Raw genomic sequence first — 26,169 nt, 5'->3', positions numbered from 1 at the left:
AGACCACTTTCACCAAGTAAATCTGCAGAAGAATCCGATTACCAAAACATACCTTTTTCTAGCCTGAATATTAATACAGCATGGCAACAGAAATCGGCTTTTACCCGCACTGTGTCCCCTGGATCTGTTTCACCCATTCATGGACAGGTAAGGAGAACTTGCTGTATTTCTGATTGATGCTAATGAAACTGATTAAAAAAAAGAACAAATGGAAGCACAGCTTGTCTAAGATTGGGTGCACTGAACAGTATAGAGGACAAGGAAACTTGTCTGTGTGCTCCACTAGTGAGCATTGGCTTAACTCTTTATGTTTCCAGAGACCAGCGAGCAAGAAGACTCAAGCAGTTTGTTTCATAATTCCGAAATCATGTTTAGCTCTAATTAGACAGAAAATGTTTCCAATAAATAAGAGTTGAGTGATTGCTGCATACAAGCACAGTGTAAAATGTTGTTAACCAGACAACAAATCGTTCAGATGTCACTCAGGAATGAAATTGCTTAAACTGCTATAAAAGATACCTCAGTGTTTGTTTGCATTTAACACTTGCAGCATCCTGGGGTTGTGTCAGTGATCAGTATCTCTGCTTCTGTCTTAACAGGGGCGGCCTGTCGAGAACTTAAAAGCACAAGCACTTTGCTCTTGGACTGCAAAAAAAGACAACCACTTGAATTTTTCAAAAAACGATATCATTACTGTCCTGGAGCAGCAGGAGAACTGGTGGTTCGGGGAGGTACATGGAGGAAGGGGTTGGTTTCCAAAATCTTACGTCAAGCTCTTACCTGGGAGCGAAATCAAGAAAGAAGAGTGAGTGCCATATTTTTTTTTATTATTATTATTCAACAGTTTACAAATAGAGGTGGCTTAGAGTGCAAAATTCTAGCAGTGTTTTAAAGCACAGAATATAAATACCACTTACAATTTACACCATGCCATTTTAGGCTTTAATTATTTTATTCTAGCAGGCCAATTAATATTGTGCTCATTGCTGTGTAAGTAGACGGCCTTCCAAGGCTCAGTGCTGGGAAAAATCAGCAGTGTTTGATTATTCATCAAGTGCCAGACTTTGTTCTGGTTCATTATTTTGCAGTGTAGTAGTTTTCTGCCTGTGAAGGTCCCAATTTCTAAGTGACCTACAAAGAAGTGTAAACTTGTATTTTTCTTTATCAGAAAAGATCCTTATATCTGTTCTAATGCTGCAAAGTGACTGTTCAGGAATAATTCAGTCTGGTTACTGGTGGAATGGCTGCACCACTGTGAATTGTTCTTAGAAACTCGCTAGAATGAGAGAATTTAGACAAAATCTTTAATTTCTATTTCTTTTAGGTAACATAATTTGCGTGTTACCTGTCTTTCATCTTTCATCCTTTTTTTTTTTTTAACTGATATGATTTTGGATGCCATTCACATCTTGAGTATCAGTAATACTTGTCACTGTTTGACAGTCAGGGAAGTCTTTGCAGTCAATTCAGAGGCAACGCCAACTTTGAGAAAACCAATGTGACCGTGGCCTTGTCCTAAAAATGAGATTTGTTCTTGGTCAGCCTTTTTCTTTACTCAAACCATTTTTTCTGTCTGCAGACCAGAAGCTGTTTATGCAGCTGTGAACAGAAAGCCTAATACGCAGCCTTACGCTGCAGGAGAGGGTAAGACCATGAAATATGCTACTCAATGATACAATCTTTCTGCTTAATGATATATGAAAAAGCTTAAATGTGTGAAGAGTTTCTGAGCTGGCCTTTTAGTGCTTGTCCTAAAGATGCAGTGTAAATGTTGAGCCACTGCATTGTAAAGCTGGAACTTCGGGAAAGCTTATCACTATTTCAGGTTGAGCGTAGGCCTGGGGTTTGGTTTTAGTTTTAAGACTTCTGCTCAAGCATTAATTTGTTTCAGAAAACTTTAATAGGTCTCTTAATCATAAGCAAGCTCTCTCCCTGCTGTTCTCTACTGCGTTATTCTGTACTGTAGAGACATGCAAAGTGACTTTTAGTCTCCTGAGTGTGGATCCATTCTCTTTTAATCAGTAGGGAGGAAAGAAAACAAATACTACTGCAGAAAAATTTGTGGGAAGCACTTTTTAAGCCTTTTGATTTAGTGTATCTCCATGCTTTCCCAGTCATATTTTAATTTCACTTCTGTTTTCCATTTTTACTGTTTTAGTGCATGAAGAATGATTTTTTTCAGGTTTAGGTGTGGAATATACGTGTGTGAAACACAGGGGTAGGGCGGAACACTTACTGCGAGAGATGAGTTTTCAAGCTATGGTCTGCAAGGCCTCTGCTGCTGCAGGATGATTGTAGGGTAGCAACTCTCACTGTACCAAATTCATCTCCGTACAGAGCTGTGTGCCTGTAATTCAGACTTGTAAGCATGAAACAAGATGTAATTACAATCCAGCCAGTAGGTAGGATTGATTTGATAACTTGTGAAGGCATGATCCATGTTACAAACGTTCTCATAAACGCTGATATCAAAGAAATCTTTACTTGCACCTGACGTACTCTTATCCTCCTACCTGAAACTGTTGTCTCCTTCTTTATATGTGCTGTTTGCACAGAGTACGTTGCGCTCTATTCGTATTCAAGCTCTGAACCTGGCGACTTGACTTTTGTGGAAGGTGAGGAAATCCTAGTGACCCAGAAGGAGGGGGAGTGGTGGACCGGGAGCATCGATGGCAGAACTGGAATCTTCCCCTCCAATTACGTTAGACCAAAGGATCAAGAAGTGAGTTTGCATTCTGAGAATTAACACACAATACTTCTTCTCAATTTTATTGTATTACTGGTATTGATATTGAGCTCTTGACTAGTGATTTTAAGCAGAGGTTAATGTGCTTGATGGAAAAGAAAAGCCTAGGTGGCTTGAGTGCTAAATCGGTGCTCTCGCCACAGTGTCACGCTGCCTCTCTCTGTACGGGATGGTATTTTGTTAATTACAGGCTCAAAATTAAATCTCCAAATGCTTTTCCATCCACGTGCTTAAAGTTGGTGTAAATGTTACTGCTTTTATTGCATATTAAAAGATGATTGTTGTGTCTTTGTAGGCTTCTAGTAATGCTGGCAAAACTGGAACGATAAACAAGAAGCCTGGTAAGTGTGTGATAACTTTTTAATATTGAGAGCTATTTCTTAAGTGACTGTGAGCACTTCGGCTCCTAGCAGTGCTTTACTGGTCCCTGCTCATGGCAGGGAGGTTGGAACGAGATAATCTTTAAGGTCCCTTCCAACTCAAACTATTCTGTGATTCTGTGCATGGTGGTTAATGGGCTTAGCTGTGAGATGTGTACCAGGGTGTGTCTGTGGATCTAGTTCTTACTACAGTGAAGAAATAACAAATGCAATTAATAAATTACCGTTTCAGAAATCGCACAGGTTACTACTGCCTATGCTGCATCAGGAACTGAGCAGCTTAGTCTTGCTCCGGGACAGCTAATACTGATCCTGAAGAAAAATGCTAGTGGATGGTGGCAAGGAGAGTTGCAGGTAATTATTGAGGGAGAAATAATTGTAACTTCATAAAAAACCAAGAGGTGACTTGGGGGTTTAATTTGAGAAAGCAACTAAGTGTCAAGCTCTAAAAGCTGACTAGAAAATTATTTTCATCTTGTATAAACCTTATTTGGGGATAAAACCACGTTTCTAATTATACCTTGGGTTGATGGGGGTTTTTCTCTGGGTTTTCTTTTGGTTTTTTTTTTTGGTCACAGAGAATAGTAAAACTGTGTGTGGGAGGCAGAAGAGGGACATCGACAGCAAATTGATGAGGATTTAATTGGTAAAACATTAAATTGTAAAACTATTCTGATGAAAGAACTATTCTTGGAAGTGCGAGTTGGACGCTTGTTTATTGTGGAGGTTGCTGTTCCCACATTTTTCCTTTCTCCACCTAGTGATGAATTCTGTGTCCCGGGGTTTGAGGGGTCTGTTAAGTGACATTCTTCTGAAATCATAGTTGATATTTTGACTGAAGTAGCCCCATGGATTTTGACTGTAATAGCCTTCACCTTTGCAACCAATGCAAAAAGTTCAATTGTGATCTAATAACGTTTCTTTTTTACACATCTCTTCAGCTGAATTTTAGCTGAATTTAAACATGTTACTTCCACTCCCAAATGCTGTTTGCAGTATGGGATTGAACAGCACAATACAAAGTCCTGTCTCTTTAATATCATTTAATTGCCCTTTCCCAAGGTATTTTACAGACTCCCCCGCTCCTGTTTGAGTGAATCCTCTTGATTCACTCCTCTTGAGTGAATCCCATCTCCCCTCTCCAGCAGGTAGAGCAGGGCTGATCTAACTGTGCAGCATCTGTTTTTTAACACTGCCTGCTTTACAGATAAAGGAGGAGAAATCGCAGTGAGCAAGCTGTGAAATCGCTGCACCAAGTTTCTATGAATAACAACAGTGGAAAATTTATTCATGGCATATGCAAAAAACCCCCAACATAAAACAATGAATGGTTTATATTTTAAGAAAAGTAGGCCTGGTGCTAGCTCAGGAAGAGGCTTCAAAGAATAAAAAGAAAAGTCAGGGAAGGGAAACAAAGATATGTAAATGTCAATTTTTGCTGGTTTGAATTTCTTCTGAGCTCGCTCTACAGTTGCCGCTTTCTAAAATCGATGCTTACTTTTACATCCTGACTTTTTTGTGCACTCTGAAGTATATTCATTTCTTTGGGGTGTGCAGAGACCTTTCCCTGCGGGACTGAAAAAGCAGAGACTTAAAAATGAGAAAATCTTTTCAAGCTCACTCACTGTACTAGGTAGGGAGCAATATGGAATATTTAGAGCCGGGTATTCAGAAGCAGCTTATGGTAACTGTTACCTCTGTTCTGGGTTAGAGACTCCTTATACGATGCATAAGTGGAATGTTTGTAGAGTGAATTTTCAATCCTACAATTAAATTGTGCACTGAAATAATTTGCTGTACTTGAAAATTCTGGATCGACACATTTGCTACTAGGCTGGCGCTTTATTGAGTTTGGGTTATTTTATTCTTTCCCCATATTTTTCCTTCTAGAGATCAGTTTAGTATTTATTTAGTGTTTGGAAGCCTGACCTTTTGTCTTTTGTTAGCAAAACTGTGTGACACATTTGTTGCTTTTTCTCGTGATCTGTAAACTCCTGGGATTCTTCATTGTGTAATAAACATTTCAAACATTTACAGGCCAGAGGGAAGAAGAGACAGAAAGGATGGTTCCCTGCCAGCCATGTGAAATTGCTGGGTCCAAGCAGTGAAAGAACCACATCTGCTGCTCCCTCAGGTGAAAAATTTACTTCCTGTTTCATTCAGAGTATTTTATGTAACGGCTTCAGTTGTTCAGACACTGGTCTGAATTGCATAACCTGCGTAATATTGTCTTTCATGGCTGTAGAATTGAGGTTGTTTAGCCTGGAGAAGAGAAGGCTCCAGGCAGACCTTAGAGCAGCTTCCAGGACTGAAAGGGACTCCAGGAAAGCCAGGAAGAGGCTCTTTATCAGGGAGTGCTGGAATAGGACAAGGGGCAATGGTTTTAAGCTGAAAGAGGGGAGATTTAGGTTAGATATTAGGAAGAAATGTTTTCCTGTGAGAGTGGTGAGGCCCTGGCCCAGGTTGCCCAGGGAAGCTGTGGCTGCTCCATCCCTGGAGGGGTTCAAGGCCAGGCTGGATGTGGCTCTGAGCAACCAGATTCAGTGGGAGGTGTCTCTGCCTATGGCAGGGGGATTAGAACTGGATGGGCTTTGAGGTCCCCTCCTTGCTCCAGGAAGGGACCCATTCTGTAGTTCTGTCTGATTGTGGTGTCACGGTGGAAGGTAAAATCCTAGTCAGAATCTGGGTCTTATGACAGAAATGTCCGTTCAGTTCTAACCTCTGTCCAGGAAAGGTGAAGTCTCACAATGTCTTAATCAAAACAGGGGACAGGACAAGAGGGAATGGCCTCAAGCTCCGCCAGGGGAGGTTCAGGCTGGACATTAGGAAAAAAATCTTCACAGAAAGGGTCATTGGGCACTGGCAGAGGCTGCCCAGGGAGGGGGTTGAGTCACCTTCCCTGGAGGGGTTTAAGGCACGGGTGGACGAGGTGCTGAGGGACATGGGTTAGTGTTTGACAGGAATGGTTGGACTCGATGATCCCGTGGGTCTCTTCCAACCTGGTGATTCTATGATTCTATGAAAACAGTAATTCACGGGGTCCCTCCCTAGCTTATCCATCCTCTGCATACCTTACCAAGATGTCTATATCTAGAAATTTGTGAGGATCAGCAGTCCATATTCCATGGAAAATGCTTTTTAATTTTCCCAGATGCACTGAAGAGCCACGCTATTCTCATTTGGAAACTCTGTTTCCAAGTGCTAGCAGGAATCTCACAGAAAACTAGCAATCACTGGTCAACACCTTTGAATTAGCTGCACTGCTCCTTACAAGGAGAGAGACTAAGTAGCAAATTTCCATCACGTTTTTCCATTTCGATGGCTGCATAGAAGTGAGATCACTTCCCAGGAAAGGGGCTTTTTTGATTGCACGCTTCAACTGTGCTGTTCTTCACAGCTCTGGTTTGCTTATGCAACAGCTTCCTGGGTGTTACTGGACAAAAGTTCCTCTGACCACGTGATTAGCTAAGGCACATTTCTTCTTCCTTTGCCATGTTTTTCTCACAAGCTTCAGCTGTAAGAGAATCAAACTCACTTCTGAGCCAGCAAAAGAGATAGAAGTGTACTTGATTGTATTTTAAAAATGTTTAGAAGGTCAGTAGATGTTGTATGAACTGAAACCATTCCCTGTATAAGTGTGTGGGTATAGAAGGTGGAAATAAGGATTATATTCTGGTCCAGCAGAACAAAAATGAAAAGAAGAGGGAAGACAACTACAACTGCCTGAAAGGAGGCTGTGGTGGTGTGGGTGCTGGTCTCTTCTCCCAAGTAACAAGCGATAGGACAAGAGGAAATGGCCTCAAGTTGCACCAGGGGAGGTTTAGATCGGGCATTAGGAAAAATGAGCGGTGAAGCACTGGCAGAGGCTGCCCAGGGCAGTGGTGGAGTCAACATCTCTGGAGGGGTTCAAAAAACATGTAGATGTGGAGATTCAGAACATGGTTTAGTAGGCACGGTGGGGTTGGGCAGACAGTTGGACTGGCTGAGTTGAGAGATCTTTTCCAGCCTTAATGATTCCATGAGTTTATGATTCTGTGACAGTTCCACGTCAAGATAAAATCATGTGGCAATTTTCTTATCTAACCGCGTGTGTGAAGTTGTTTCTTTCCTGTGGTTATGTAAAACACTGAAAAAAAGAGTCTTAACCCTTGTGTAACACCCTTCTGCCGTCTTTGTTTTTGATTCATAGTGTGTCAAGTGATAGCGATGTACGATTACATGGCGAACAACGAAGATGAGCTCAGTTTCTCCAAAGGGCAGCTTATTAATGTGCTGAACAAAGATGATGCTGACTGGTGGCAAGGAGAAATCAATGGTGTGACAGGTCTCTTCCCCTCAAACTACGTGAAGATGACCACGGATTCTGATCCAAGTCAGCAGTGTAAGTAACTTCTATTATATTTTATTTATTCTGTTACTCTATTTCAAAGCTGTGTTGCTGTTCTTCTGCATCGTGTTGAGAATTTGGAGTTCTAGGCATCGCTGAACTTATTGGTACTTTAAACACTCATTCTTTAAACACTTTGCTATAGTAATAAGTACTTTAAATACTTTTCTATTTAACCTACAAACAACCAGCATGCTACCAACCACCCAGTGTGTGACAGTAAGTGAGCTAAAAATACCAGATTCAGTAGGTGTTCCCCTTCCTTTAAAAACACGAGTGTTTGATAACTGACAAAGCCTGGGAGTCAGTGCAGGCACACTGTGCTCGGTCATAGAACTTGCTCAAGTTTTATGAAATACAAACAATAAAATCCTTCCAGTGCTGGAAGGGGCTCCGGGAAAGCTGTGAAGGGACTTTTTCCAAGGGCATGGACTGACAGGATGATGGGGAAGGGCTTTAAATTGGAAGGGGAAGGATTTAGATTAGACGTGAGGAAGAAATTCTTCACTCTGAGGATGGGGAGGCCCTGGCCCAGGTTGCCCAGAAAAGTTGTGGCTGCCACATCCCTGGAAGTGCTGAAGGCCAGGTTGGACGGGGCCTTGAGCAGCCTGGTGCAGTGGGAGGTGTTGGAACTGGATGGGCTTTAAGGTCCCTTCCAACGCAAACCGTTCTGTCATTCTCTGATTCTATGGAATCCTGCTTCAGATTCCAGAGCTGCTCAGACCCAGCACAGTTTCTAAGCTGAAGTGCAGCACTGTGCAAGTCCCATTGCGCAGATTTCAGCTGTGCTGCTTCCATATGGTGTGAAGTTGGAGCTAGCAGGTTGTGTCAGCAGTCAGCTGGCGCTGTGCCGTTCCTCTGTAACCAGAGAAAGAAACATTTCAATATCTACTGATGGGACTTTAAGATTTCCTTGGATTTCCCTACAATATTTTTTGCTCATTTAAATGTAGTGCAGAAGCTGTCATGGATGTTCTTGAGAAATTACTGAGTTATCATCCCTCAGAAGTGTTGATGTAGCCCTCTAGGGACCAGCTTAGAGGTACAACAGAATATCATTTAAAAATGCCCTGTTGTATTTTAAAGAATTGTTAATCTGAGTATTGAAATGTTTCTGTAGAAGAGCAATCTCTCCCACTGTCTTTTGTAGGTGGCCAAATGTAATGGTGTTTGAGAGGGAGCAGGTGGCTATCGCTCAGATAGGTTTTCAGCTTAGGAAAATTCTGCTTTATCCCTGACATTTAAACTCTTGTACTGTTGTAGCCAGAGTCTTTCCTTCCTTGGACATAGCAGTTACAGCTTTAACGGCAAACTTCCCTCACAAAGAAGGAACTTAGGTCAGTGAGATGTTTCTTCTCAGAGTCTGCTGAAAAAGCATTCTGAGCAGGAGCAGCTGTGCTGACGGGATCACTCTCTTCCAGTGGCTGTAGCTGCGCATCCCGGCGCAGGGGCTCTGCAAGGGAAAAAGGGAATAAAATCAGTGAAGGGTGTCACAGGTTTGTCAGCAGGTCTCTCAAGTACAGCTGGTGGTTGCAGAACATGGACTGCTTGACTCGTGCTCTCTGTGACCTTGGTGATTCTTATCATTCCTCATGCTTTAACAACATTTTAAGAGCCTTTATTCTAGTGTTTGCACCGAAGTCATCGTAAAGAATAAATAGGATAGACAGGAGGTTTCAAAATATAAATAGCTGTAGATTTACAGTAAAGGAGTGTGCATAGTCTCATAATCTTCTGTTCTTTGATGAGTTCTTGCTCAACCATTCTGGGTCAGATCTTTTGTGTGTTGCCAGTACCTGCCTAGAACAATGTCTCCCAGGTTTTCTTCCCAATCTTCCCAAGGGCTGTGTAAGGTGGGGTAGGCTCGGTGCACTTAGCACTTTGTAGGGCTTCCCAGAGGCCTGGTCTGGAGATAATTTTGTTATTTGGGGACTGGAACTAGATGATCTTTAAGGTTCCTTCCAACCCAAATCATTCTATGATTTCAGCCAGTCTTTGCCTTAAACAGTTGCTCTTAGAAACTTGTGCTCTCCTTATTTGAAGGCTGTGACAGCAAGAGAGCTGTTTTCAGTTAGTCCTCTTATCCAAGGGACCAGTCTGAACCTTGTCCTTGTGCTTTCTTTAGTTGAGGTTTTCTCCCCTCAGGTGCTGTGGGTGGAGGCAAGGCAGGTGCCCCAGCTGCATCTTTGTGCTTTGTTCCTGGATTCCTTTAGTGTTATAGGTCTGTTTATCTCTCAGAGACGTTCTTGCTGAGACAGGAACGACAGCTCAGCCAGGTGGACGTGCTCAGTTCATCTTACTGAAGTGTGTCATCTTCCTACGAGATCGGCCCTTCGTAGAGGAGGATGTTGTGCCAGTTCTTTCTACTCTAATGTACGTACATTAGAGTAGAAGGTACTCTGTTCTTCTTTTCATAGCCCAGCATTGCTGCAGCATCTCAGGCATCTGGGTTTCTCCTTCAGGTGCTCAGATGTGAGCTCCAGGTAGTCTCCTTCCCCCATTTAAACCTGCCTGCTCTTCCTTCTTCCAGTGTGATACCAATGCTTGGTTAGACTGGGAACAGATCTTCTCTCCGTACTGTTCTTGACACAGGTAGAACGATGGTCTGAATTTCCTTAGATGCAAACTTGATGTTTATAGTATAACACCACTAGACCTACCTGATTTTTTTTCCTCCCAAAAATTTATTTGTAACGTGACATGTTAGAGACGTGAGGCAAGTCCTGTTCTTTGAAGGGTGAGGATCTGTATTGCCAGAAGTTTATCTCCACACACAAGTCGTGATTCCTGTCCACCACTGTCTAATGAATGAAGCTGACTGATTTTTTTTTTAAGGGTGTTCATAGTGAAAAAAACAACTTCTAACTGACGTGCTCCTGGAAGGTGCATTTCTGTGTTAATATACGGATGACACATTTTGAAGTTCTCTAGTTATTGCCAATCATTTTTTTAATCATTTTTTAACACCTGAAGACTTAGTAATTTATTCCAAGAGGCTTTTCAACAGCTCCAGAATGTCACCCCTTATACCAAGGATTAAAAATATATTTTAAGCTGAAAGAGGGGGAGATTTAGGTTAGATATGAGGAGAATTTTTTTTCCTTTGAGGGTGAGGAGACCCTGGCCCAGGTTGCCCAGGGAAGCTGTGGCTGCCCCATCCCTGGAGGGGTTCAAGGCCAGGCTGGATGGGGCTTGGAGCCCCTGGTCCAGTGGGAGGTGTCCCTGCCCATGGCAGGGGTGGGACTGGATGGGCTTTGAGGTCCCTTCCAACCCAAACCATTCTGTGAAAATCAACCCCTTGGTTCACAGCGACACAGTCATTTTGTGCTTCTAAAACTGGTGAATGTCAGGCTTGATAAAGCTTCCAGATTGAAATCCTGGGGTCCAGAGTAGTCTCCAGATTGCCCGCAAGGTGCATGCAGCTGCAGCACACGTTGTGCATCTGCCTTTACCGTGACTCTGCAGTGCCTCTTGCAGGCCACAGACCCTGGTTTCTGGTGGGTACCCTGAGTGATGCGGTGCCTGCTGCTTCATGGACAGCTGTGACTAAAGACAAGGTTTCCTTTCTTTTCAGGCTTCCAGCAGAGTTGACCAAGTTCATTTTTACATGCCACTATTAATAACCTCACTGAGGCTTCTCTCTACCAGTTTAATTTTTTCCTAATGTCTGATTACAAATTTCTCAGGAGAGATCCTGGCTTTGTTGAAATCTCAGGGAGTTTAGCCATTGCCTTTTAAAAACCCGTTAGTGCTTGACCTGGTGTCGTTCTGCATAACAGAAGTCTTCCCTGGGGAGAAACTTTCTTCTCCAAGTGACCCAGCTACAAGAGTGTTTCAGTCAGTGATGGCTGGTCCCGAGTACTCAAAACTGTGTGTGTGTGAATATGAAACTGCAAGAGTAGAAGCGCGATGATGTCTGTTTTCAGGAAGCTGAATGTTAGTCATTCCTTTCTGACCTTTTTGGTGTTGTTCTGTCTTTGTCCGTAGAACTCATATGTTTCGCTCTTCGAATTTATGTTCATTTTATCCTTCATTTTTTTTGTTTTTTGTTTTTTTTTAGGACCCAATGTTGTCTTCCAGTGTGAAAGCACCTCAGAGACCCACTATCCGAGTTTGACTGTAGCGTGGAGGCAGGGTGGCCAGCCCTGCTCACGTATCTCTGACACAATCCTATTGCTTCGTTTGAACATTAGATCCAGTCAAGAAATTAGGTTTTTGCGTTTATTTTCTTATAATCTTTACGACATGCAGTTGATTTGTAAAAGCAGAAAGGATAGTGGGTCTTTGTGTGGCTTTCACTGCTGTTCATTCTTGTTTCCTTTAGTGTTTTCCTTTGGTATTGATAATCGTAGAGCATTAGCATGCACATCAAGTTATCGTTTGCATGGTGGGATTGCAGACACACAAAGACCCACTATTTGCACCGTTTATCCGAGCTGTTTTGAATGGGCAGTTGTGTTCTTTTAATGTTGTAATGTACATACTTCGCAGAATTAAAGTGTTCGCTGGTTGCTGTTCTAATGGACTCGATTTAAACCCTTACATGTTGAGTTTTTAAGACTGGCAGCCTACAAGGCTCACCTGGGAAACAAACCTACCTGCCTCTGATAGACACTGTGACTGCAAACGGGCTACGAGAGCTAAAGTTTAGATCTGGTACGGTCCATCGGCCTTTTAATGCCCATTTTAACTGGGGAAAGAACTGTTAAGCATAAAGCGGAGGATATTTATTCCTTTTCTTCCTTCACAGTAGTACTATAGCAGGAATTGAAGCTGGTTTGGCTCCATATCCCTAAACAGCCTCCTCTTTTTAAATGCTTTAGCCTGATGATTCGTATTCGCTTTCAGTTTTAGCGAACAGCAAACCTGTACGAGTTACTGCAGTGAGTACTTACACGGCCTTGGTGCTACTCGGCCCTCCCATGCCCTTTTTCTTCATTAATGGTACTGAATAATGTTCTCCCCCGCGGCTGCAGTGACCTAACAGCAAGTGCTGTCTGGAAGCTGCTGCTCTTGGTAAATAAATAAGCAGCCCTATACCTGGGTAACCTCCATAAAGGGATGTTTCCAGAAAAGAAACACCAACAGGCACCTGGAGGTGGAGGCAGAGTATTTGGGTTTAAAAATGGAGCTATACTCCTCAGCTCAAAACTGGTCCCTAAGGGTACGGCGTATCTGCAGCTGGCACAGTAAAAGTGCTCGCATTTTGTGAGTCTAGGGGAGGGAGGGACCAGGACTTCAGGGCAATAGCCCTGATACCCCTTTAAAAAAAAGGATTGCTTTAATATGCCTGATGAGATAGTTCTGTGCTCCTGTCACACCAGGAGAGATCTAGTAGCTATGATATTTAATGGAGTTGGTTTCCTGAACTTGGTTACGAAATGGCAGAGGTCACTTATGCAATCAGAAATGTTTACAAACCCTGTTTGTTTACTGTATACAAACCTATCGTTGAATGTTGTGAAGGTGCTGTCAGGAAAAGGTTAGTCCAGCTGCAGAGACTGAAAAGCCTTTCTCCAGAGTTTCTGTAGAGAGTGAGATGTTATGTATTGAATGTACTTGATCAAATCATGTCTACGTGGTTTCATTCTGAGAGATCTCTTGTGCAATACGGATGTGCCTACAGAAAACTGTGAACGGATTTTTATTCTGGATGTATTTTGTCTAAACCAGTATTTTGTTATAGAATGACATGTTATTTTAGGCAAATCACCTGCTAGATGATTCCTCCAGTATTCTAGCTGACTTGATTTCCTTATGAAACTACATTTTAAGCATCGCTACTAAAATATGTGGATCACCCTGAAATGCCTTCTCTCAATTTCTGACTTTGGAAGCCTGTTCGGTGCGGGTTGAAGTGTTGAGCTACACCAGTGGCACCAAGCAGTCACTTACTGTAGTCTAATAATTAGGTGAGAATAATTATAAATTGCCCCATCTCTAAAAGGCACCGTTAGCCTGTGGGACTTTAGCCGAACTGCCCGTGCTCAGCGGCAGTTTTTCTTGAATGCCAAATCGCTATGAATTGCCTTTGAAAGAAATGAAAAAGACCTTCACATCCTGCCTGGGATGGTCTAGGAAATGGTTGCAGGGCATTTTCCAAAAACCACCTGGCTTTCTACCCACATTTTCACGGCTGCAATTGGAGATCAGGGTAGTATTAGGTGATGTTTCACACAGGTGGTGTGAAATACATGGTTTATTACATAGATATTAGCACTGATCCCTATTGAAGCAGCTGCCCCTCCGCTCGAACCAATGAGCGTTGAAATGAAGCATTTGGGGCTCTCACAGCTACCTGTTCATGTTCCATTATTACCGAGCGCGCTCTAAAGTCTCTGACTGTAATAATGACAATAACACACCTTAATAACTGACTGAAAGAGACGCAGCCCCCGACTCCTGTATTTCTTTAAATTCTGCTGAACACAGCTCAAGCACAATCACCCCTGACCCCGGCTCTCCTGGTGCGCAAAGAATTGCATCTGCGCATCAGCCCACCGACAGGAAGGACTGTGCTGAGGATGTTTTAAGGCAAGATGATTTTAAAATCATGTTCTGTATCCCTGATGAGGTGTAGCTGATAGAAACTGTGTTTAAATCAGACTTTTTGCTTTCAAAAGCATTAGTTCTTTTCTGTTTGTGCGCAGTCCACTCTCTCGTTGCTAAAAGTCCATAGAGTTGGGTTAAGTCATCCCAGCCAGCTGAATAAAACTAGCATTGAAGTGTTCATCCCTTATTAGGGTGAAAAAGGTTGGCTTTGAAACTAAGGACAAGGTGGTAAATGAGAGTTACTTGTTGAACTGATGGTCCCCAGCCAAGAGTTGAGAGTGAAAATGTTGCTCAGAGCCACACAGAGCAATAGTTAAAACTGAAGCCGACCAAGAATGCAAAATACGATGTTGCCTGCAGCGTAGTCGTTGCATAATCTCGTTTTCCGTGGGCTGGCAGAGAATAGGGGCCGTGGTGTAACTGGGGTAAGAATGTACACGATGCTGTAAATGCACAAACCCAGCTACTGAAACGCCTCCTAATTTTTTAAGTGTCTGGGCTGTGTAACAGACTAACAGCCTTCAGAAGCGTAGATCTACAAAAGCTTAGTTTACAGAGCTGAGTTCCTGATCCAGCAGCTGGATCCGTGCAGGAAAGCCCTTGTGCCACCACTGAGAGCCGGTGGCAGGGCTGGGGGTGATGGTGAAGGGTTGTGGAAGCATCCGAGGTGCTATCGTAGCCAGTGTGCGTAATGTTACGGTTGGGAATGCCGAAGGCGTAAAGCTCCATCCAAAACGCTCCACGCAAATCATTGGAATGTCTCCCACCAGTCACTGAATGTCTGTGCCATCTCGATGCTTGGTCAGATCGTATCCCTGTGTGATTCTCTTGAGCTGGGTTGGAAACACCTGTAAATACGGCTGCTCGTAGGAATGCCGACGGACCTTGGCCTGCGGTAGCGTTGGGAGCTGCTCCGGGGCCGTGCTACTTCAGCATAATGAACTAATAAAACCGCTGCGTGATGGTGTGTGCTGCCTTAAAACCTCTTCTGTTGTTCTCTTCAAGCTGGAGTGTTGATGTTTGAGGTTGATTAAGACTTGCAGGCTCTGCTTGGCATGAGGCAATTGTTCACCTTTGGTTTTAAACAAAGTTGTAAGATAACTATGCAAATGTATTTTATTAAAGGGACGCCTAAAAGGACCTAGTTTGTCTGTTGTGGTTTTTTTGACCATCTGGGGAGGAATTTTCCCATCCGAATAGCTTGGTATGAGCGTTGTGTGACCTTTACTTACTTTGCTTTGTACCTCTTGAAAACTGAACGATAAATTTCTCCTGTTGTAGCAAAGAGAGTTGTACTGCACTTACTGATTTTGAGGGGGGTGGGATTGAAGTTTTTGTTACATTCCCAGCCTTTCCACAGCAGCAAATTGCTTGGATTAGTTCCTGTCATGGGTTTCAGTTGGCACAGCGGCTGCTGACAGTGACAAGGTTATATTGCAAGGGAATGAGCCTTGTGTGTGCCCGCAGAGAGCGGAGCGTGGCTGGCAGTGACACCAGCGCTATTTTAGTGCCAGCCCGCGGTACTTAAGGTGAGATGTCATCTGGCTGTGGTGACCTGGGAAAATAAAAGCAGGCTGATACAGGCAAAAAAAAACAACCCTTACCAGCTTTTTCCAGCTGAATCAGCGGGCTTGAGCTAAAAAAAACAAACAGAAAATGTTGAAAAACAAACTGCAACCAAACCCTCTCCCCTCGCTCTGAGAGGACATTGGGTTGCTGGAGCACATTGGGAGAAGGGAACAGAGCTGGGGAAGGAGCTGGAGAACAGGCCTTAAGAGGAACGGCTGAGGGACTTGGGGGTGTTTAGCCTGGAGAAAAGGAGGCTGAGGGGAGACCTCATCCCTGTCTACACCTGCCTGAAAGGAGGTTGTGGTGAGGTGGGTGTTGGTCTCTCCTCCCAAGGGACAGGCGATAGGATGAGAGGAAACGGCCTCAAGCTGCACCAGGGCAGGTTCAGACTGGACATCAGGAGAAAAGTCTTCACCGAAAGGGTTCTTGGGCCCTGGCAGAGGCTGCCCAGGGAGGTGGTGGAGTCCCCATCCCTGGGGGAGTTTAAAAGACTGGGAGATGAGGTGCTCAGGGATCTGGTTTAGTAGTGGACAGGTACAGTTGGACTTGATGATCTCAAAGGTCTTTTCCAACCAAGTGATTGTATCAAAAAATCCACAACCCTAAGCAAAGGAAGCTTTTTCCTTATAAATGCAGTTTATATAAGGCCACCTCTACCCCTAAACAGTCATGACTGGTGATTCAAAACAGTGATGCATCTGGTGTAGGCAAATATTCATGTTTGAGGCTTAAGATGTCTTTCCAGAACTGTTACTTTTAATGTGTTTTTTTCATTGTTTGTCAGGGAAGGAGACAAAGCACGTGGTGCCCAAGCAGATCTGAGTATCTTAGAAAGCCTTTGTCCATCTGTGTTTTTACCTCCATCTCTGGAATTGGCTTTGAAGTGAAGAATTTCAATTCATTTCCCCTTTCTTAAGTAAGAAAAAAACGGAAACTCTTTGAAATGGTGATCGGTCTCATTCATCTTTCTTCGTTGGAGGCTTTCTTTTACTCAGACAGGGTCATCTTTTCCCTTGAAGGTCCTGAAATCCAAAGTATGTGAGTAATTGGACAGGTTTCTTCCTGCAGCCCCTCGTGTTATTCAGGTGTTTGGATCCTCCTGCAGAGCAGAACATCTTTGAACTGCGCAGGGTAGTTGATAGTGCAGGGTTAGTTGTCAGTTGGCAGAAAATATTTCTTGTCCAGGTCTGTTTGGAGAGGGAAGTGTAATTTTAACCGTAACTTTAGAGGCTGGGTTTTCCTGTTTCTAACCTCTCCAGCCTGCTTTGCCCTGCCCCTGCGACACTCTTGGAGAGCAGGATTCATTACAATGGGACCGCAGATGGAGTGGGCATCGCTCTTGCTGTGCCCCAAGTTTCCAAGGTACCGGACACCCGTGGTTGGCTCCGTTCTGTGTGATTCTCGGGAGGGAGCGAGGCAGATCTCACCCCCCATGGTCTGAACAGCGTGGCCGTGCCCTCCGAAGGTGATGTTAGACCTCTTGAGCCCCCAGCGTGAGCAGCTGACGTGCCCCTCTGCAGGTGCTCCCCCCAGACTCCCTGCTTTCCTAAGCTGGGAAGGGGTGAAGCTTCACAAGGGGTGAAGCTTCACAAACAGCAGCCAAACCAACAGCTTTCCGCTGCCCAAAAAAGGCAGTTTTACTGCTTCCACGTGCATTCCTGGCTGCTAAACTAGCGGAAGACGACTGTTTTCTTTTCCCCCCTCAGGATTCATTTGCTGCCAGGGGGTGAGCTGGGAGTCGGAGAAGTGCCAGGGTTGATGCAAGGAGAGGAGGGAACAGGAATGCAGGAGGAGAAGGGGCGGAGATGTAGGTTGTTCACCCTTTCTGTACCGGAGAGCCCCAGATTTATCACTGATTCATCCTCATTGCATTATTTGGAATCATAGAATGGGTTGGATTGGAAGGGACCTCTGAGCCCATCCAACTCCAACTCCTGCCGTGGGCAGGGACACCTCCCACTGGACCAGGGGGCTCAGAGCCCCATCCAGCCTGGCCTTGAACCCCTCCAGTGAGGGGCAAGAAGACTTGGGTTTTGTGTCACCGAGTGTCTGTTCCTGTGCACGGTTTTGATTCTTCATACTTGACACATTAAAATAATTCACCATATTTCAGGCTTATTTTGTTTCTAAATGAGAAAAAAGAAGGTTGTGCAAGTGTGAAGTTGGCAACTGTAACGTTATGCCTTATAACTTCACGAATTTGTACCCATGGTTTGTATCATAAATTAATGACCAAGGCAGCGAACTTTAGAAATGGGGCGGAGATTAAAGGTGCGATGTCACTAGGTCAGATTCAGACACGTCTTGGTGACTTCATCCCGCAAAAGGCATCGCATAAGGTAAGAGAAAATAGCAGTTTTGAGACAATTTGGCAGAAAAGGAGAGGAAATGAGAAAACTCATGGCACGAGTGGGGTGGCAGGAAGTCCGGAGTTCTTTTTCAGCACTACAGCACAGAACCAAACGATGTTCAAAGAAATAAAAAGGTGAAAGACTGAAAAATGACATAAAGCGGGGAGGGGGTTGATGACTACATCGCTCGATTTTGAAACTCACTGCCGCTGCGGGCGGGGTTTTTAAAGAGAACCACTGTGCGTGGATTCTGAACCACAGGCTGGGGTTTGTTGATGCAATGTTAATTCATCGAATTCAATGGCCAGAGTGGGATCTAAACTACTTACTTCTTACTTCTTACAGGGTGTGCAGATCTCCAGAGCCTTGACACCATGCAGCCAATGGAGAGGAAAAGACAGGGCTACATTCACGAGCTCATTCAGACAGAAGAAAGGTACATGGATGATCTTCAGCTCGTCTTAGAGGTGAGAGGTCTTGGATGTGAACGTGAATACCTCTGTCCTACTGAGTAGCAGCAAAAACAGACTGTATCCAAAGCAGTGTGGCCAGCGGGGCGAGGGAGGGGATTCTCCCCCTCTACTCTACTCTTGTGAGACCCCACCTGGAGTCCTGTGTCCAATTCTGGAATCCCAACCATAAGGATTTGGAACTGTTGGAACGAGTCCAGAGGAGGCCACGAAGGTGATCCAAGGGCTGGAGCATCTCTGCTCTGAGGACAGGCTGAGAGAGTTTGGGTTGCTCAGCCTGGAGAAGAGAAGGCTCTGGGGAGACCTTAGAGTGACCTTCCAGTACCTGCAGGGGCTCCAGGAAAGCTGGGGAGGGGCTGTTTCCAAGGGTCTGGAGTGATAGGATGAGGGGGAATGGCTTTAAATTGGAAGGGGAAGATTTAGATTAGACATTAGGAAGAAATTCTTCACACTGAGGGAGGTGAGGCCCTGGCCCAGGTTGCCCAGGGGAGTAAGAGTTTATCATCTGCCTTAATCTCTGATTTTATATCTGGAAGCGAGACCATCTCACTGAGCAAGGCAGTAACTGGTCAGCGTTAGGTGATCTTGGGAGTCTGACTTGGCTGAACAGGAGGATGAGCTGCTTTTGTCTCTGAAGAATTGCTCATCTTTCTGGTTTTCTGACTGCAGGTTTTCCAGAAACCGATGGCTGAGTCGGGCTGCCTTACGGAAGGAGAAATGGGGCTGATCTTCGTCAACTGGAAGGAACTCATCATGTCCAATACGAAGTTATTGAAGTGAGTACTTACCCACAATTTTATGTTTTCCTCTTCGTCTTTATTCCCTCATTCCTTTCCCCAGGAAGTTTTCTGGGTTTACAGTAAATATTTCTGTCCTCGTTGATTATTTCCTCTGCGTGCGTGCATTCAGACCAGCTAAGTGCTTTCAGACTGCCTCACAAAGAGGGAGTTGTTACAAGAGAGGGGGAATAAACACCAAGAACAGATGCACATTTGCTATAATACCTTAGACACAGAGCCTACACAAAAGAGCCTACACAAAAGCAAGTGTGTGGGAGGCCGCCTTCCCAGTTTTCTGCACAGTGACCTCCTAAAAATACCCTTTGGAGGGACAGAGCGGCTAATAATTCATGGAAATGAATGTAGAGAGAGTTTACTGATTGTCCTAGAAGCCTCAAAGGAATCTCAGTCCTGCAAGACCCCATCAGGCAGATGGTTTGGCTCATCAGGTTGTGCCACTGATGTCCTGGGGGTTCAGGCTGGGCCATGTGGGGGAATTCACCTTGCAGGCTGGCGTCCTTTCAGGGATGGATGTTGTAAGGATCTTTTGGCCTCGCAGACTTGACAGCGAAGTTGAATGGTGATTTCTTTCCCCTTCAGAGCCTTGCGAGTGCGTAAGAAAACAGGAGGAGAGAAAATGCCAGTGCAGATGATCGGGGACATCCTGGCCGCAGAGCTCTCTCACATGCAGGCCTACATTCGGTTCTGCAGCTGCCAGCTCAACGGAGCTTCGTTGCTACAGCAGAAAACCGATGAAGATGCTGATTTCAAGGACTACTTAAAGGTATCAGGTATCTTGTTCGGTAGCTTTTTGTGCCCTCTCCTTTCCTCGATGACAGGAGCCTGTCTAAGCAGCATCGGCCAGATCAGAATAACCCAGAAGAGTAAAAACCTGCCAGAATAGCTCAGAACCTTCCAAGGATTATTTAAATGATGACCAGGGTTAACACCCTGTGTGCTTTTTATTTATATACCTGTCTTCCTCTCCAACTGAGTCATCACTCCACTTCCCATTCCGTTGCCCATTACCTCAGCGTCACGCTAACCCCACAAAGCCACGGTCGCAGCGTCTGCACCCTCTCTAAAATTCACAGTTAAAAGGGGTAAGAGCCTGTGGGGCTGAAATAATGAAGTGATGATTGTGATTCGGGGGCGCTGCGGGGTGTCTGAACAGGGCCAGAGGGGTGCCGTGAGCATCCCGTGCTGTGGAAATAAATAAGGAAATATGGAAATATGGAAATAAATAAGGAATTGCTGCCATGCTGCAGCTGATGCAGCTTTGAGGCTGTGAAAGGAGAAATGCCAGAACTGTCAACATCGGGAATTTGTTTCTTTTATTGCTTTGGTTTTTTCAACCTGAGCAGAGCCTGTGCTGTCCAAGTAAAAGCTGGAATGGTTTTGAATGGAAGAGTTCTGCATCAATAATGATCCTACAGCTTATGCTGGCAAAGTCTCCAAGTACAATGACAGTGCTTTTCTGTTTGTTGTGGATACAACCATTGTTCGCTTACCGAAAACTCTTAAGGTTTCTTGGAATGCCTGGAAAAATTAATCTGATCAGACAGTTTTCATTCTGATAGAATCATAGAATCAGAAAATGGTTTGGGTTGGAAGGGACCTTAAAGCCCATCCAGTTCCAACCCCCCTGCCATGGGCAGGGACACCTCCCACTAGAAGTTTCAGCCTGATGAGGCAACTGTTTCTCGATGAGTAATGCAATGTCTCTGTTCAATCTCTGCCTCGCACCACAGAAGCTCGCCTTGGACCCTCGCTGCAAGGGAATGCCTCTCTCCAGCTTCCTCCTGAAGCCCATGCAAAGGATAACCCGCTACCCTCTGCTCATAAAAAGTGTGAGTACCCAACACGAGGGCTTGTAGGCCACTGCTTTTGACTTTGATCCAGAGAGCACAAGCAAAGAATGCAGAATCTAATCTTAATGTCTAATCTAAATCTTCCCCCTTCCAATTTAAAGCCATTCCCCTTCATCCTATCCCTCCAGACCCTTGGAAAAAGTCCCTCCCCAGCTCTCCCGGAGCCCCTTTCAGTACTGGAAGGTCACCATAAGGTCTCCCTGGAGCCTTCTCTTCTCCAGGCTGAACAACCCCAACTCTCTCGGTTGTCCTCAAAGCAGACGAGTTCCAGCCCTTGGATCACCTTTGTGGCCTCCTCTGGACACGTTCCAGCTGTTCCACATCCTCCTTATGCGCTTTGTCCCTTTATGGGGATTCCTCTGAGAGTGCGGAGAAGTAGTACCTGTGCTTACCACTGGTTTTATCTTGTTTCCTCCCTTTTCTGATCCCTACCAGATCCTAGAGAACACTCCAGAAAATCACCCCGATCACAGTAACCTCAAGCTTGCCTTGGAGCGCGCGGAGGAGCTGTGCTCTCAAGTTAACGAAGGGGTGCGCGAGAAAGAGAACTCGGACAGGCTGGAATGGATACAGTCCCACGTCCAGTGTGAAGGGCTTGCTGAGGTAGGAACGTTGATACTCTGTAAGGCAGAGGCTTCTCCAAGTCGTTTCAGAAAGGCCGGGGACGGGAATGGGAGTCCTTGCTGACATCCGTTATGGAAACATGATCCACTGCTGAGCTCGTGGAAGAGGAGCTTTTATTAAAATTCTGCTTGCAGCTATAATGCAGCGAAACCTCATGATTTTGGCAGTGGAGAAGTAACAGTTTATCAGCTTAAAACTGACACCAGGTTACAGGAACAGAAATAACTGCCATTTCTGAAGTTCTGGTTGTGCGGCTGCTGAGCCAAGTCAGGTGTTACTCTGTGGAATTTCACTTAGCTTTGGTCTCCAGGGTTTTCCTTCATGCAGGAAGGGCACAGGAGCCCTCAATGCCTGATCCTCAAAGCTGTGTGGGGTTCAGCCTCCTGTAGCTTTTAGGACAGCCTTCCAAATGAGGTGTTGTGACAGTTCTCCACTGGCTGCATAAGGAACCAGGGCTTGGCAGGCCCAGATGGTCTGTCCTAGTTCTATCAACTAATTGGCCACCCATAAGAGGTGACCTGACTGCAAACTCCACAGGATTTTCTTAAACGCAACTTCTGGGCAACAGAAAAGTTGCCAGGAGGCAAAACACCTTCATCCAGTCAGACCTGGTGTGTGGTGTTGGTAAAGCTTCAATCAGTAGTGCTGATACCATGGTAAGAAGCTTCCCTTCTCTTCGTTTGTAATTCATTGAATCATAGAATGGTTTGAGTTGGAAGGGCCCTTAAAGCCCATCCAGTCCCACCCCTGCCATGGGCAGGGACACCTCCCACTGGATCAGGGGCTCCAAGCCCCATCCAACCTGGCCTTGAACCCCTCCAGGGATGGGGCTTGCCCAGCTTCTCTGGGCAACCTGGTCCTCACCACCCTCATGGTGAAGAAAATTGATTCATTAAAAAAAACAGATGGGATTTTGAGCAGCTTTGAGCGGTCTCCACTGTGAAGCGGAGCAGGAACTGATGTCTACGTTAACTTGCTGCTGCTAATAGGTTTTGTCTCTCCTAGCAACTGGTGTTCAACTCCCTCACAAACTGCTTGGGGCCACGGAAGCTCCTGCACAGTGGCAAGCTGTACAAGGCCAAGAGCAGTAAGGAGCTGTACGCCTTCCTTTTCAACGACTTCCTCCTGCTCACCTACATGGTCAAACAGTTTGTTTCTTCTGGCTCTGATAAACTCTTTAGCCCTAAATCCAACTCCCAGTTCAAAATGTACAAAATGGTGAGTGCATCAAAGCTTATTTTAATAAAAACTTTTGTCCTCTCTGGCATAAAAGGGGAGCAATAGCATCATGCCTGAGCAGCCGAGTGGGATGTTCTGAAACAGGAGCCTTGATTTAATCTTGCACAAGTTCCTGCATCTGCAAGAAAACACTTGTCCTCCTCCAGCAACAGGGACAAAACTTCAGTCTCAGTGTTCGTGCATGTTCTCAAGATTTTGGAATTGGGGAGATAAGTTTAAATATCGAGGCTGCTTTCCAACAGGGAACTTGGGAGATTTCCAGGATTCCCAAGCTCTGCACTTGAGCTCTGCCCCTTTCACAAAGCTCTTCATCTAGGAAGACAGAATGGGGTTTATCACCAGAGTAGTTTTTCCTCTCATCCCTTTCTCACAATCCTTCCTAAGGTGATCTGATTGTTCATCCCATGTCCTATGACTCCCATTTTCCCTACAGTAAAGCAATGTATTTAAACATCCTTGTAGAGTTTCTGCTTATTGCCAGGGTGACGCTGCCACGGTGATGTTTGCTTTCCTTTCAGCCTGTTTTCCTCAATGAAGTCCTGGTGAAACTGCCCACAGACCCTTCAAGCGATGAGCCAGTTTTCCACATATCGCACATCGACAGAGTTTACACGCTTAAAACTGACAACATCAACGAACGGTGAGTAGGGAGAAGGCAGAGCTGAGCTTCAACTTGTTGATCGTACCTGTCGGCTGCGTTTCGAATGAGCAGATATGGGGGTTTCTGAGTTCAAGAACAGGGTTGAGTCTCTAGTCAGGAAACAATCTCAGCTGAGTCATTTGAATAAGAAGTTTTCTGTCATTTTGTTCTGCCTGCGTGGTAGCTCCTGCAGTGGAATCCAGACTCGCATCTGCTTTTCCTCAGTGTTACGGGCTTATAGAAGAAGAGGTCAGGGTTGTAAAGTCCAGCCTAGGAATCCATAGGATCCTTTCCATAGAATTCTTCCCCGCTCATGCTCAGTCTTCAACATGACCCGTCAGTCCTTAATAGAACAGTGGCTCCGCTTTCATTTATTTAGGCAGGTGTGGAAATGCAGCATAAGAATAAAGCTGAAAACTCTATCACTTTAGTCCTTGAAATAACATGATCCGTGATGCCTCTGAAACCCAGTGGGGGGGAAACAGCAAAAGAGATCGGGGTGGAATCGCTGATACTGAGGAATTTCCTGCCTGTGGTACGACTGACTGTAGGGATTGCTCTTTGCAGCACTGCCTGGGTCCAGAAAATCAAAGCAGCCTCTGAGCAGTACATTGAGACAGAGAAGAAGAAACGGGAAAAGGCTTATCAAGGTACCTGCCGAGTTCTGTATCTCCCTCTCATGCACCTGGACACGTGGGCAGGGCCTTTTCCAGAGGATGCTTTAGTGTCCATGTGGAATCTCCCTCTTTGCCTCTATTGCCAGTTTTTGTGGGTGCACCCAATCCATTCATTTCTGACTTCTCTGTTCCCAGCTCGCTCACAGAAATCCTCAGGAATAGGACGCTTGATGGTGCACGTGATTGAAGGAACAGAGCTGAAGGCCTGTAAGCCCAATGGTAAGCAAAGAACGTGGTCTCCAATCGCTGTTATTCCTGCAGCCTTTGGAAAGGTTTGCTGAGAGGAGTTTGGCGATTTGGGAAACGCTGTGGTTTCAGATACAGCTTCTGAACAGGTTAGCCATCGTTTAGCTTCCGAGGATTGAGTGGAGAACCAGCTCTGTGCTGCTTTATCATAGAATCATTAAGGTTGGAAAAGACCTGTGAGATCATCAGGTCCAACCATCAGCACACCAAAGCGCCACACCGACTCGTTTTTTAAACACCTCCAGGGATAGGGACTCCACCACTTCCCTGGGCAGCCTGTTCCAATGCCTCACCACAAACTTGTGACCTGTATCCTCTAGGATACAGGGATTGCCTGATTCTGGACTGCAGCATCGCTGTGTGTCCATGCAGATGGGGAGGGAGGTTTCTGTGCCGCAGAGGTGTTTGACTGCTTGTTCTGTGTTTAGGGAAGAGCAACCCCTACTGTGAAATCAGCATGGGCTCTCAGAGCTACACCACGAGGACCCTGCAGGACACCTTGAATCCCAAGTGGAACTTCAACTGCCAGTTCTTCATTAAGGATCTGTACCAGGATGTCCTGTGTATCACCGTTTTCGACAGGGATCAGTTCTCACCTGATGGTAAGTGTGAATGTTTGTTTTAGGAAAAGAATGTTTCATTGGAGCCTGTGGGGTACGCAGTTCCTCCCCAGCAGTTCCAAGAGCCTGTAGGTACGATTGCTTTCTGAGAAATATATACAACCAGTGCCTCCTTGCTCGTGACGTTCAGTAACCTCCCAGAGCCAGCGGCAATGGGCCAGCAGATTTGATCCTACGCTGACTTTTCTATCAGACACAGAGTTGTCATTTTGTCAGACTGGGAGACAAAGAAGTTGAAACCAGTTGTTTTTCTCTCACTCTATGTGCCTGAAAATAAGGTGCTAGGTTATAATTGCATAGCTTTCCTTCTTCCACTTAGGAACAGAACACGTTTTTGGCAGTTGGTAGCTTCCAGTACTCTTTAAAACATTCAGTGCTTTTTCCGGGCTCTAGCACACAGTTGATTATTTCAGATTTGTAAGGTTCTGCCTTCACCTAAGTTGCCTCATGTGGAACTGTCTCAGTGTTTTCCCTTGTGAGGACTTTGCTAGGCTGCTTCTTGCTGTTGGACAGCTGAGTCTGCTCTCGTCTCAGTTCACAGAATCAGAGAATCATAGAACAGTTTGGGTTCAAAGGGATCTCAAAGCCCATCCAGCTCCACCTCTACCATGGGCAGGGACACCTCCCGCTGGACCAGGCTGCTCTGAGCCCCATCCAACCTGGCCTTGAACCCCTCTGGGGATGGGGCAGCCACAGCTTCCCTGGGCAACCTGGGCCAGAGCCTCCCCACCCTCACTGTGAAGAATTTCTTCCTCATGTTTCATCTAAACCTTCCTCCCTTAAAGCCAGTCCCCCTCGTTCTATCACTCCAGGCAAAAGTCCCTCCCCAGCTTTCCTGGAGCCCCTTCAGGACTGGAAGCTGCTCTAAGGTCTCCCCAGAGCCTTCTCTTCTCCAGGCTGAACAACCCAAACTGTCTCAGCCTGTCCTCACAGCAGAGGTGCTCCAGCCCTTGGATCATCTCTGTAGCAGCACTGCTGCTAAACCCGACACGTTCAGATTTCCCAAGCTTAACGTCTG

General features: G+C 45.3%; 1 protein-coding gene across 4 annotated transcripts in view; it reads left to right on the top strand.

Moving 5' to 3' along the window:
• ITSN2 (intersectin 2) overlaps positions 1-26,169 on the top strand; it is an 82,155-nt gene that overhangs the window by 54,499 nt on the left and 1,487 nt on the right. For 2 of the 4 annotated variants that reach the window (XM_069850748.1, XM_069850746.1), the window contains 18 exons: positions 3-147; positions 600-805; positions 1,580-1,644; positions 2,556-2,722; positions 3,042-3,087; positions 3,359-3,480; positions 5,164-5,260; positions 7,316-7,507; positions 18,331-18,452; positions 19,125-19,231; positions 19,835-20,018; positions 20,986-21,084; positions 21,541-21,708; positions 22,735-22,947; positions 23,487-23,608; positions 24,176-24,258; positions 24,421-24,504; positions 24,960-25,133. In XM_069850748.1, the coding sequence (XP_069706849.1) occupies positions 3-147; positions 600-805; positions 1,580-1,644; positions 2,556-2,722; positions 3,042-3,087; positions 3,359-3,480; positions 5,164-5,260; positions 7,316-7,507; positions 18,331-18,452; positions 19,125-19,231; positions 19,835-20,018; positions 20,986-21,084; positions 21,541-21,708; positions 22,735-22,947; positions 23,487-23,608; positions 24,176-24,258; positions 24,421-24,504; positions 24,960-25,133 (2,396 nt within the window). Of the gene's footprint in view, positions 1-2; positions 148-599; positions 806-1,579; positions 1,645-2,555; positions 2,723-3,041; positions 3,088-3,358; positions 3,481-5,163; positions 5,261-7,315; positions 7,508-18,330; positions 18,453-19,124; positions 19,232-19,834; positions 20,026-20,985; positions 21,085-21,540; positions 21,709-22,734; positions 22,948-23,486; positions 23,609-24,175; positions 24,259-24,420; positions 24,505-24,959; positions 25,134-26,169 lie in introns of those variants that run through there. The other 2 variants (XM_069850747.1, XR_011336838.1) reach the window with 2 other exon arrangements.

This window comes from Phaenicophaeus curvirostris, chromosome 2 (assembly GCF_032191515.1).
Source record: "Phaenicophaeus curvirostris isolate KB17595 chromosome 2, BPBGC_Pcur_1.0, whole genome shotgun sequence".
Lineage (NCBI taxonomy): Eukaryota > Metazoa > Chordata > Aves > Cuculiformes > Cuculidae > Phaenicophaeus > Phaenicophaeus curvirostris.
The sequence above is the reverse complement of the archived record's forward strand: the minus strand, read 5'-3'. Positions and strand labels throughout refer to the sequence as shown.